General features: G+C 36.1%; 1 protein-coding gene across 1 annotated transcript in view; it reads left to right on the plus strand.

Moving 5' to 3' along the window:
- The window catches only part of LOC123536425 (uncharacterized), a 219,690-nt gene extending 205,303 nt beyond the window's left edge, over positions 1 to 14,387 (plus strand). The window contains exon 6 of the mRNA XM_053548923.1: positions 13,156 to 14,387. Within this exon, the coding sequence (XP_053404898.1) occupies positions 13,156 to 13,849 (694 nt within the window). The 3' untranslated portion in view covers positions 13,850 to 14,387. The remainder of the gene's footprint in view (positions 1 to 13,155) is intronic.

Below are 14,387 nucleotides of genomic sequence, written 5' to 3' on the forward strand. Positions count from 1 at the left end.
CCTGTTGTCACTTAGTTATTATGTGAGTTATATAGGAAAAATCATCTGATCCTATTTCCAAGACTGTTTAATTATAATTACCTGATGACCCCAAGTAATATGATGTCACTTGACTGTGACCTTGACCTACTGACGTACTTTCTTGTTTTTTTAAGATACAGCCTTGAAATTTTGATGACATACACAGTCTTGCACACAAATCGTAAAACAGAATTTCATTGACCATGAATGTGACCTACTGACTTTCTTAATATCTCAATCTGACTAAAGTACTTGATCTTCTAAACGAAGATCTGAGAACGACCCATTCACATTCGTCTTCTGTATATTTTGGATTTCCAGTATTGCTATTTTTATTTTATCCAATCAGACGACTTGTTCAAATGTCAAAGAGTAAGAAAAATGTGCAGACATTCTAGGGCTCGAACCCGGGACCCCTCGCTTACAAAGCAAGTGGCCTACCGACTGAGCTGGCCGGCTATCTGATACATTATGACATAAGAATTGTAAATATCAAAAGTCAAGGCTACAGGTAGATTTGCAAGATGTTGTAAGTTAGGCTCTGATTGGCTAGCGAAAGGGTCCTCAGAACGAGGCTATGAATAGGTCGTTCTCAGATCCTATGCGTAGCGTAATAGGAGATGTTCTTCAGTCAGATTGCTTAATATCTTATCTTCAATTTGACATTTGAAACATGTAGCTCATATTACTCAGGTGAGCGATCCAGGGTCATCATGGCCCTCTTGTGTTTTTTTTTTGTTTGTTGTTTTTTAAGATTAACTTCCCTTAGTTGTTACTATAAATAACTTACATTGTAACTTTTTTATAATTGACCGTAGGGAAAAACCAAGACAACTTTTCTGTGGTACAACATAGATGCTACTTTCAAATTTTAGGAGTATTTTAAGGTATCTCTGCCTGGTAAGGAGTTTTTTTGTGGACTTAGAAAAACAAAAGACCACAATAATTACTACACAACCACAGAATTAAAATTCCATTTGCAAATACAGGAGCTAGTGTGAAGAAATTTGCTATGACAGGTGTATATTGTGACATTCTGGCACTCTTGTTGAATTATCTCCCTTTATTCAATTTTCTTCTTTTTATTATCACTATTTTTGTCGAGCCTGCTTGCGGAAGCGAAGACATAGTTGTCCAAATGGCTGTTCGGTGTTTGTGCGTCCGTCCAGATTTGTTTGTCCGGACCATAACTTTGACATGCATGGAGCAATCTCGTTTATATTTGATATGAATGTTAACCTCAGTGAGACGGAGTGTCTTGCGCAAACCGCAGTTCCTATCACAAAGGTCAAGGTCACACTTGGAGGTCAAAGGTGAAATTCAATAATGACTTTGTCCGGAGCATTTCTTCTTCATGCATGGAGGGATTTTGATGTAACTTGGCACAAATGTTCACAACCATATGACGGAGTGTCAAGCACAAGAACGAGGACCCTAGGTCTAAGGTCAAGGTCACACTTAGAGGTCAAAGGTCAGATACAAGAATGACTTTGTCCAGAGCATTTCTTTTTCATGCATGGAGGGATTTTGATGTAACTTGGCACAATTGTTCACCATCATGAGACGGAGTGTCATGTGCAAGAACGTAGAATTATTCCCTTTGTTGTTACTATAAATAGCTTATATTGTAACTTTTTTATTACAGGTCGTAGGGAAAAATCAAGACCACTTATCTGTAGTACAATATGCATGTTACATCCAATTTTGAGGTGTATTTTGACCTATCTCTACTGGTAAAGATTTACTTCCCTTTGTTGTTACTATAAATAACTTATATTGTAACTTTTTGCAGTCATTTTTCATTTGGCATAAATGTTTGCCTCAATGAGACAGGGTGTCCTCTGCAACTCCTAGTCCTTTTGACAGCTGGCGGGTACGACATGTTGCCCATGGGCATCTAGTTAGCCCACCATCATCAGATGGTGGGCTATTCAAATCACTCTGCGTCCGTGGTCCGTCGTCCTTCCGTCCGTCCATCCTTCCGTTAACGATTTCTCGTTATCGCATCTTCTCAGAAACTACCAGGGGGATTTTGACCAAACTTTGTCAGAATGATGTATTGGTACCCTAGTTGTGTCCCCCTGAAAATCAGACTGGTTCAACAGTTTTTTAGTGAGTTATTGCCCTTTGTTTATTTCTATAATTTACATAGATTTATATAGGGAAAAACTTTGAAAATCTTCTTGTCCAAAACCACAGAGCCTAGGGCTTTGATATTTGGTATGAAGCATCATCTAGTGGTCCTCTACCAAGAGGATTCAAATTATTTCCCTGGGGTCTAATATGGCCCCGCCCCTAGGTCATATGGTTTATATAGACTTATATAGGGAAAAACTTTGAAAAACCTCTTGTTTAAAACCACAGGGCCTAGGGCTTTGATATTTTGTATGTGACATCATCTAGTGGTCTTCTACTAAGATTGTTCAAGTTATCCCCCTAGGGTCAAATATGGCCCCGCCCCGGGGGTCACATGGTTTACATAGACTTATATAGGGAAAAACTTTGAAAATCTTCTTGTCCAAACCACAAAGCCTAGGGCTTTGGCATTTGTAATGTAGCATCATCTAGTGGTTCTCTACCAAGTTTGTTCAAATTATCCCCCTAGGGTCAAATATGGCCCCGCCCTGGGGGTCACATGGTTCATATAGACTTATATAGGGAAAAGCTTTTAAAATCTTCTTGTCAATAACCTACAACATTCAAATTTGGACCACATGTATGGTTTTGAGTGGCAAGATGAACCTTGACATGAGTTGACCTTGATTTTGACCTAGTGACCTACTTTCACATTTCTGTAGCTACAGCCTTCAAATTTGGACCACTTGCATAGTTTTGTGTACCGAAACAAACTTTAACCTTTACATTGACCTAGTGACCTACTTTCACATTTTTAAAGGTACAGGCTTCAGTTTTGGACCACATGCATAGTTCTGTGTTCCGAAATAAAATTTGACCTTGATTTTGACCTAGTGACCTACTTTCACATTTCTCGAGCTACAGCCTTCAAATTTAGACCACTTGCATAGTTTTGTGTACTGAAATGAACTTCTGACCTTAAGATTGGCCTAGTGACCTACTTTCACATTTCTGTAGCTACAGGCTTCAAATTTAGACCACATGCATAGGATTGTGTACTGAAACAAACTTTGACCTTGACATTGACCTAGTGACCTACTTTCACATTTTTGAAGGTACAGGCTTTAAATTTGGACCACATGCATAGATTTGTGTTCTGAAGTGTAATTTGACCTTGATTTTGACCTAGTGACCTACTTTCACATTTCTCAAGCTACAGCCTTCAAATTTGGACCACTTGCATAGTTTTGTGTACCGAAATAAACTTTGACCTTAAGATTGACCTAGTGACCTACTTTCAGATTTCTCAAACTACAGCCTTCAAACTTGATGCACATGCATAGTTTTGTGTACAAAGAACTTTGTCCATGAAATTGATCTAGTGACCTACTTTCACATATTTCAAGCTACAGCTTTCGAATTTGGACCACATGCACAGTGTTGTGTACGGAAATGAAATTTGACCTTGAGCTAGTCAGTAAGTCTTGAAATTTGGAACACTCAAAAATGGCACATTGGTGGGCGCCAAGATCACTCTGTGATCTCTTGTTATTTTTATACGCCCGTTTGAAAAACGGGACGTATTATGGGAACGCCCCTGCCAGGTGGGTGGGCCGGTGGCGTCCACAGACTTTGTCTGGAGCATATCTTCTAAATGCATGGAGGGATTTTGATGAAACTTGGTACAGTTGTTCACCATCATGAGATGGATTGTCATGCACAAGAACCAGGTCCCTAGGTCTAAGGTCAAGGTCACACTTAGAGGTCAAAGGTCAAATTCAAGAATGACTTTGTCCGGAGCATATCTTCTTCATGCATGGAGGGATTTTGATGAAAGTCAGCACAATTGTTCATCATCATGAGACGGAGTGTCATGCACAAGAACCATGTCCCTAGGTCTAAGGTCAAGGTCAAACTTAGAGGTCAAAGGATACAAGAATAAAAACTTTGTCCGGAGCATTTCTTCTTCTTGCATAGAGGGATTTTGATATAACTTGGCACAAATGTTCACCACCACAAGGCGGAGTGTCGTGTGCAAGAACCAGGTCCCTAGGTCTAAGATCAAGGTCACACTTAGAGGTCAAAGGATACAAGAATGAAAACCTTGTCCGGAGCATTTCTTCTTCATGCATAGAGGGATTTTGATATAACTTGGCACAAATGTTCACCACTACGAGACAGAGTGTCATGTGCAAAAACCAGGTCCCTAGGTCTAAGGTCAAGGTCACACTTAGAGGCCAAAGGTCAAATCAAGAATGACTTTGTCCAAAGCATTTCTTCTTCATGCATGGGGGGATTTTGATGTAACTTGGCACAATTATACACCATCATGAGACAAAGTGTCATGCACAGTTCCCTTCTTTAGAATTACTTCCCTTTGTTGTTACTATAAATAGCTTATATTGTAACTTTTTCATTACTAGTCATAGGGAAAAATAGAGACCACTTTTCTGTAGTACAACATGCATGCTACATCCAATTTTGAGGTGTATTTTGATCAGTCTCTACCTGGTAAAGATTTTTGTGTGAACTTGCAATTTTTTTTTATTTTTTTTTTAAGATTAACTTCCCTTAGTAGTTACTATAAATAACTTATATTGTAACTTTTTTTATAACTGACCATAGGGAAAATCCAAGACCACTTTTCTGTGGCACAACATAGATGTTACTTTCCAATTTTTGGTGTATTTTAAGGTATCTCTACCTGGTAAGGAGTTTTTTTGTGGACTTAGAAAAACAAAAGACTTACAGTGATTACTAAACAACAACAAAATTAAAATTCCATTTGCAAATACAGGTGCTAGAGTAAAGAAATTTGCTGCGACTGGCGTATCTTGTGACATTCTGGCACACTTGTTGTTTCTAATATGTTATTCCCCATATTAGTCTGCCAATATCTGAGGAAAATGTGACTTCTGATGGCATTTTTTGTTAATGCTCGGATATTATTATAAAAGTGTCGCCTTCTACGATTCCTCCTTACAGTATAATGGGGTCAAAGGTCAAATGAGTGCATTTACGAATAAACTACACTGTTGTGCACTTGTTTTGTTTTCATATAGACATCTAAATTGGTTTAAATATTGTTTTTCAACGCCCTTTAGTATTTTTGTAAATAAAACTGATGATAATATTAAAAATATATATATTATATATTATATTATATAGGATAATATATATCTGGGAAAAGTGGCGTATGATGGCAAAGTGTGTTATACTTGACATATTTGCCAATCAATATATTTGGATCAACTGCAAAAATATGTTTGGTATTATCGTATCAAAGGGTTTTTTTAAATGTAATTTCAAGGTCACACATGTCAAGGTCAAAAATGAACTTTTGAAAATGACTTCTAAGGTACTACAGGAATCAAAATGGTGCGTTTATTAATAATATACTCAACAACTTTTTTTTTCTTTTTTTTTCTTTTCTCGTCAAATTTTGACAGATTTGGATGAATGTTCTACACAATGCTTAATGATTATTTTATCATAATAAAACATAAAAACGATCATAGCCTGAATTATATTCATTTAACCGTAAGTGTAACAATAATGTAACCCTTAAATTAAATGTCTAATAATTAGTAAATTCATCACAGCAGAAATTCAAAGTACCATATTCTGAATGGTCAGCTATGTTTAGTTGAAATGGAACATCCGTCAATATTTTCAATATGAACATGTTAATTTTATATCAGGTTTTGGACGTCATTAATGACACCAATTAATGACAAAATTGTTCAATACTGCAGATGGCAGTACTTGCCACATAGAGACCAGCACCAAGTTGCATCCATTCTGTGACGTTTAATTTTTAGGTTACCCTATTTGAACTGTCATGGCTCAATGAATGTACCCACAGTTGATATCGCTGTTATGTTTATCTAATTGAACTGTTCATTAAGCAATGTGTCCAATTTTCATTCAAATCTGTCAAACTTTGGCAGAGATAAAAACAAAAGTGAGATAGCAATAAAATTTGAATTTAAGCTTTGAACTGACTACCAAAAGATTATTTACATATTGTACACCTTTTGATAAATGTATGCGAAAGAGAAAATATAGTTGGTTTTGAGGAGGGAGACTACAACGGAAATGAATAACATATAAACAGTTAAAATCACTTTACTGTCATGTATATAACCAAGTATTTTAGCTCAATAAGGAGAGCGCAGATCTAAGGATCGCGGGATCGTGAGTTCGATCCCCGGGAAAAGTGTATGTTCTCCATGATGATTTGATAATAGACAGTATCAGGAGTAATTTGGTCCTCCACTTCTGAATCATTTGGAGAAGTTGGCAGTTACTTGCAGAAAAAGACTAATACTTGTAGAGACTCACGAAACACTGATTAGGTTAATTGACCGCCGTTACATGACTGAAATACGGTTGAAAGTAACATTTACATGTATGGAATGCTTCTCCAGCTCCTGAAGAAATGATTTCAATACTGATGATAATTCATTATATTATATAGATTTATGTTAATTTACCCATGAGGTGATGGTTAAATAGGACCATTTTAGAGGAATAACTGAAATATCAGTCACATTATTGGTGTACACAGTACATGTACGGTAATAAACATAACAGAACAGATCGGTAGGAATTAAACTAAGTACTCTATACACCGTGTCTTTGATTTGCTGTAATTTCTTTCATTTTTTCTACTATCAGTCAGACATTTATCATCATATTTTATGTATTTGTAATTAAGTAGAACATTTCAAGAACTATCACCGAAGCGATATTTGCATTATTTTATTTGGTTTCAGACAGGATGTCCTTGATTACATTGTGAAAAGAAAGCTAGTATCTTGGAACTGAAACATTAGTCATTCAGATGTTTTACAAATTAAAATGTAAAAATAAAGATATAAAAGCATCAGAAAGGTTGCTTTAGATTTTTTATAATAGTAACATTAAGTCACATTCAGTAAAATATTAAAATATACCTTTCGATATCTTCATGATTCCTAACAGATGATGGTTCAGCTGATCAAAATGATGAAATATGCTGTTTCGATAGTAACTAAGAGATATACAATGTGTAAAAATAACTTCCTACAAGATGAGAAGAGCATGAAGAAGAGATTCGAAATTCAAAACGATTGATTTATAATAAACAAATACTGTCGATTGAACATGTCAGTCTAAGACGTCTATAGCTTGTGCAATGGGACTATTATTCCATTATATGGGGTTTAATCATTTTTTTTACTAGGGTAAGACGTTATTTTTATATAAGGGTAGTTCATTCTAGCATTCCGCACTGAATTTAATTAACAATATATCTAATTTTACACATTTAAAGCTAAAATAGCATAGGTCACATTTGTTTCATTTTATAACATTAGATTCCTTCGTGATACATCGGTATGTTTGCTCTACCTGGTCCTATCACCAGCCAAATACTCGAAAATCTAAAGGCGTTGTAACAGGAAAACAATCATGCTTTCCCCTATATTCACAGTCATAAAAATAATACTAATAATATCCGATATACTTTCAAATTCACTGACAATTATTAAGCCTTTTTGAAGTTATAACATTTATAGAACCAATATAAACAAATACCGGTAGTTACAAAATTGTAGATATTGAAAACACTTGAAGAACAGTTACCAGTTCTTATAATAGCCTAACTTTAATGTGCAAAGTAATATTCTTTAGCTGATTCAGAAATATGAAGAGTACCATTTTAATGCTAATGGAATGAAAATAAAAACAACATAACATTTGCGGTTTTACACTTTGATATAGCTTAATTTTTGACCTTGGCCAAGTTCGATAACTAGCCAAATCGGTCTAGGCATTTTGGTGTTACGGCCCTTGCATTACCGAAAAATCAGCCTTTTTACTCTTGTCCGCACTCTAAGTCAAACATTTCTCATCCGATCTTCACAAAACTTGAACAAAATGTGTTTTACCATGAGACCTCGGCCAAGTTCGATAACTAGCCAAATCGGTCCAGGCATTTTGGAGTTACAGCCCTTGAATTACCGGAAAATCAGCCTTTTTACTCTTGTCCACTCTCTAAGTCAAACATTTCTCATCCGATCTTCACCAAACTTGAACAAAATGTGTTTGACCATAAGACCGCAGCCAAGTTCGATAACTAGCCAAATCTGCCGAGGCACTTTTGAATTATGGCCCTTGAATAACTGATTGTATCCTCTTGTCCAGACCATCTAATTGGATCCACTGGTCTAAACCATCTAGAGAAACTAGACATTTTTCATAGGGGCCATTGTGGGAGACATATGCTTTTCTCAAAAGCATCTCTAGTTGACTGTGTACTTGCTTTCAGCTTTTCCTGTTAGTATTAGACATTGTGTTTACTTCTTTCAACATCTGAAAATATAGGAATAATGTACAAGACTAGTTATTTAAATGTACTTAAGGACTCGAAAAAGGCATTATGCATTATATAAATATTGCATTCCTGAGAGGGTGATACGAAAAATGTTCACCGCGAGATATATGAATATTGACCGAGGCGCCAGCCGAGGTCTATATTCATATTTCGAGGGGTGAACATTTTTCATATCACCCTCTCAGGAATGCAATATTTATTTTATTATACCGAAAGCTTATTTATAAGTGTCAAAGCATTTACTGGAAAATCAACATAATAATTTATTTAACATTAAAAAGTAATTACTAACCAAATAATGAAGACAGAATTAAAGAGTCTTTACTTGTTAGGACTCATAATTTGTGGCGACTTTGCTGTAATCGAAAAACGGCGATAACTTTCTTTTTTCTAAATGAAACATATAAGTGTGAGCACTCATTTTCTTAGTTACATCATTTCCAAACTTACTGTTGTAGTTTCGATTCAATATTTGATGAAAAATCGTTTTCGAAATATTTTGCGCGTAGCATAAAAAAGAAAATAATCAATGCAAAGTATCAATCTCTCAACTGGTGATATGAAACAATAATATCACATGCGCAGAAAAACAAAATAACGCTGTTGCGCATGTGATATGAAATTACGGATCATATCACCTGCGCAGAAATTGAAAATAATGATTTTGCGCATGTGATATAAAATCACTGGGGAATATGATATATTATTCAAGTTAAACTAATGGGAAATTTGCATTGGACAGTTATGTGAGGTATAATAATAACAAATATCTCATTGTGATGCCCCCCTTTGAAGAAGGAGGGGTATATTGTTTTGCAGATGTCTGTCGGTCTGTATGTAGACCAATCCGTTTCCGGATGATCACTCAAATACGCTTGGGCCTAGGATCATGAAAGATGATAGGAAGGTTGGTCATCACCTGCAGATGACCCCTATTGAGATAGGGGTCATCTGCAGGATACCCCTACTAGATACCCCTATGAGATCAGTATGTCAAATGTCAAGGTCACAGTGACCCTGAACAGTTAAATGGTTTCCGGATGAAAACTCAAGAACACTTGGGCCTAGGATCATGAAAGTTGAAAGGGAGGTTGGTCATGACCAGCAGATGACCCCTATTTTGAGGCCAGTATGTCAAAGTTCAAGGTCACAGTGACCCAGAACAGTTTCCAGATGATAACTCAAGATTGCTTGGGCCTAGGATCATGAAAGTTGATAGGGAGGTTGGTTATGACCAGCAGATGACCCCTATTGATTTTGAGGTCAGTAGGTCAAAGGTCAAGGTCACAGTGACCAGGAACAGTAAAACGGTTTCCGGGCGATAACTCAAGAACGCTTGAGCCTAGGATCAGGAAAATTGATAGGGAGATTGATCATGACCAGCAGATTACCCCTATTGATTTTGAGGTCATTTGGTCATCAAAGTTCATGGTCAGATTAGCCAGGAACAGTTAAACGTTTCTGGACGATAACTTGAGAATGCTTGGGCCAATGGTCATGAAAGATAATAGAGAGGTTCATCATGACCAGCAAATGACCCCTATTGATTTTAAGGTCAGTAGGTCAAAGGTCAAGGTTACAGTGACCCGGAACATTTAAACCATTTCCAGACAATAACTTGAGAACGCTTGGGCCTAGGATCATGAAACTTGAAAGGGAAGTTGGTCTAACCTGTAGATGACCCCTATAGATTTCGATGTCTGTAGACTTAAGGTCAAGGTCACATTGACCCGGAACAGTTAAACCCTTTACGGACGATACCTTGAGAATGCTTGGGCCTAGGATCACTAAACTTAGTAGGGAGGTTGATCATGACCAGCAGATTACCTGTTGATTTTGAGGTCAATAGGTCAAAGGTCAATGTCACATTGAACCAGAACAGTAGAACTTTTGTTTACAGTGAGCAGGCATTTCCTGTTCGAAGAGCTCTTGTTGCAGTTTAGTATCCTATCACATGAATAGTCATTAAATTTTTTTTATAAAGTGATTACTTGAAGCAAGTCCATACTTAAAGAGTTACAGCCATCACCGAGTCAGCATTTTCAGTAGTGTTGTATCTGTTCTGTTATTTATGGTTGTATATCTGTATATTCGAATAAGAGGTTCATTTGCAAACACTTAATGATGCGCAGATACTATTTTCATGTGTATAAGATGAATTAAAACCTATTTTAAGTTATTGTTTGGGAAAAATTTAAACTGAAACTATTTTCAAAATATGTTTGCGGTGTTTAATAAGCCCTTCAGAATAAAACACACAGAAACATGGTTTACTGGAATATCAGTGGCTTGAGCATCCTAGATAACTTGAGCAATTCATGTGGTCCTAGTGAGGTTTTCTTATACTTCCTATGTTTTAAACCCTGCATAACTCACGAGTTTTGCTCACTCTCTGGCAACCTAGAACGATAGGTATTTTACTGTAGGTTACTATCTAGGTAAGTCATATTATTTTTGGACAGTTGTCGAAGACATACCGGCCAGTGCAAACACTCCCCCCACCCTCCCAATAAATATATATATATATACGGGAAAAATTCTTATTCAATTTTTTTATCACTCCTGTGATTTCGAAACTCCATTGGAATAAAATAGTTCCATACTTTAACAGTATCGATCCTATCCTAAGCGTTTTTCTGAATTTGTTAGATTGTATACATTTTGTAAATTATGTACCTCGCTAATAAAATATGTTTAAACCAACAGTATTTTGTTTGTTTTAATAGGAGTCAATAGACGCTTGCAGTTTATGGATAATTAAAACGACCCGCTTATTCTTTTGAGCTGTGAATAACAATGTAAATGAGTATTTGGTAATAAAAAAAATAGTGCCCGATATATTTACATAAATTTCAACGTATGCCGCCGAGATTGAAATTTGTTATATTACATATGTTTATACACTATGACGTCACTGTTCCGCTGTAGCTTAAAGGTAAGCATTCCCGCTTCACGTTCAAGAGGTCGGGAGTTCGAACCCCACAGGGAGTATTTTACTTTCTTTAATTTCACCAGTTTTTTTTTTTTTTTAAATTTAACATGAATTTTGCAAATATTGTCATAAAATAATTTGTGGGAAAACTTAAAACGGTTTTGTTTTGATGTCAGATTCCAATGTACTTCCTGTACAACAGTCTGAGTACATCAAACTATAAAAAATAGGGGTCCAAATTAGCAGGCATGGACTTTTTGAAAAGCACATGTTGCTTCTCTCTCCATTTACATATATTGCATCCATAAATCTTAGATTTTTACAGTGTTTTACACTTGGGGAAAAAATGTTGGCTATACAAATGAGAATTTTTCTTCATTAAAACGTTTCAATACAGAAAATATTTTTGCATAACATTACAGTATGCACTCAACTTCTATCATTGACAACCTTTTTGAGTTCAGCGATGCATGAGAATCATAACAGTGGAAGGATAATATAAACATGCTGTCGTTTCTTCATTAAAACGTTTCAATACAGAAAATATTTTTGTATAACATTCCAGTATGCACTTATAGGTATCGCACAGTGATAAGGCGCTTTGAAATGTAAACAAACAAAACAATAGCATAAATTTAAGTCAAAACACAATGTTTACGCTACAATTAGTAATTCTTTGTTGGCCTAGCGGTATTTGGTATTCGTCTCATACTTTTTCGTCGGGAGTTCGATTCCCGGACCCGTAAAAATATTTGAAAATTTTATTTAATTTCTTTTTTTTTCAATACGATTCAACGTAAACAACAAAAGTTTGTTAATCTAGTACTAACTTATTCACTAACTTATATATGTCATTATTAACACGTAATCATGTTTAAATATGCTTCATCTTTAATATGATTTAACATGTTTTTGAGGCTTTCGTGAATAAATTAGAAATCAGAGAAAAACAAACTTACGCAAAGTATATAAATAAAATGCAAAATAAAAAAAATGACAAATGCAAGGTTCGAACCATCAAAAATATTACTACAAAATATAATTTCAAGTCTATTCACTCAACCTACTGGGCCATCAAGTCAACTATTGAAATTACCTTCAATATATTTCCTTAAAAGAGATTGCTAAGTACTGATTGTTTATTTACATGTTGCTAAAAATAAAAACGCCATAATACTGTGCGGTACTTATAACTTCTATCATTGACAACCTTTTAGAGTTCAGCGATGCATGAGAATCATAACAATGGAAGGATAATATAAACATGCTGTCGTTTAAATTATCATGTGGGAGTACTAATAAACTTTGATAATATGGCAGTTGACCTAAAATCAATTGACACTGTTTATTTTCCAATACAGGTAAATCCAATATTTGCTTTACAATAGATCTATGACGGATTATCTTTGAACACCCCTGGACTTACTGGACTGAACTGCTACATTATCAAAGTTTATTAGTATGTCGATTGTACTGAGGTCAACTGCCACATATTAGTAGTAAAATGAAGGTGCTGTCTTTACACAAAAGTTTCTGGTAGAACTTTTTATTTTCTTATTTGTTACTGTTTGATCCACATTTTTTCCTAATGATTTACCTTTAAATATAAGACAATACATTATTTTAATGAACTATGAGGGTGGTAAAAGTAACTTCTTAATTAAATTTTCTAAACTTGTTCAAACGGTTCCACTCGTTTGCACACATAGATCCCACAGATCTTTTAAAAGATGAATTTCATTTTCAGGCAGAATCTTGATTTTCTTCACAGTACCTCGAGACGGCGTTTAACGTCGCATGTGCCGGCGACACCGACGACAACATTACTGCCTGCACCACAGGAGATAACCACACATAAAGACAATAGTACCATTTCAGCAACGTATAGGAACAATAGCGCTAGCTGTCAGTGCCAATCTGAAGTTAAACTGATGAAGGACCAGTTGTCTTCAATGCAAGCTGATATTCTTATGCTTAAACAGTCTTTGCACGTCAGTGAAAAACTTTGGTCTGATCAAGTTAAAGTTGTTTCAGACAACGTTAAATTGATTAAATCAGATATTTTAGGTATAAAAAATACAGATACTGACAGTGTGAGTTGGATGAAGTCGTCACTGCACGAAATTGTTACGTGTAATGGTGCCTTATCATTTAACTTAAAATGTATTCTGAAACGTGTGATAGACTTGGAACGTTTCTTGGACGGTGAAAACATACATGTAGTACAAATAGCGATGGAACAAAATGCAGTGCAAGAATCAAGTTCAGTGCAGAGTCCTGTGCAAATACCCTTTGCAGAACATGCCGCAGCATTGACATCAAGTCCGGCACATCCCATTATGACCTTCACTGCAAACGTTACTGACGAGAAACCTTCGGTAATGTTCGCGTGCCATTCAAACAGGTTGCGAGTACTTCAGAAGCAACGATCGACGATCTAGAAAATTTTCTATGTGGAGCCGCCAATAGTGCCAGTATTACGAATGCGGGTCAAAGTTCAGACATCAACCGAAAGATAAGCACTGACGTCGTCCTGACGTGTGAGAAATCAGTGCGCACGGATGAATATGCCTCGGATGGTAATACCGACCACGTAGCAGACGTGAAACGTGACGTGTCAGTTCAAGTTACTGACGAGCAATCGATTGAATCCTTTTGTGACGAATATGTTTGTGCAGACGATAATAATAGAGATTTTAAGCTTTAATCAGCCAGACGGAGAACTAAACACTTTTTTATTGGTGGTTTCCGTGAGACTGTGAACTTAGACCATCTAAAACATTATATTAATAGAAAGGGACCGAAAGTGACCGTCATTCGAAAATATCCATGTAGAAACTGGGAAGGTCACTGTATTCTGTGACTCCATGTTTACGACAATGAGAACGCTGATTCTGTGCTATCACGAGAGTTCTGGCCACATGACGGCATTGTTGTTAAACCCTGGATGTCACGTGATGCTCGAGCAAGACATAACGC

Source organism: Mercenaria mercenaria, chromosome 1 (genome assembly GCF_021730395.1).
Source record: "Mercenaria mercenaria strain notata chromosome 1, MADL_Memer_1, whole genome shotgun sequence".
NCBI classification, from domain to species: domain Eukaryota; kingdom Metazoa; phylum Mollusca; class Bivalvia; order Venerida; family Veneridae; genus Mercenaria; species Mercenaria mercenaria.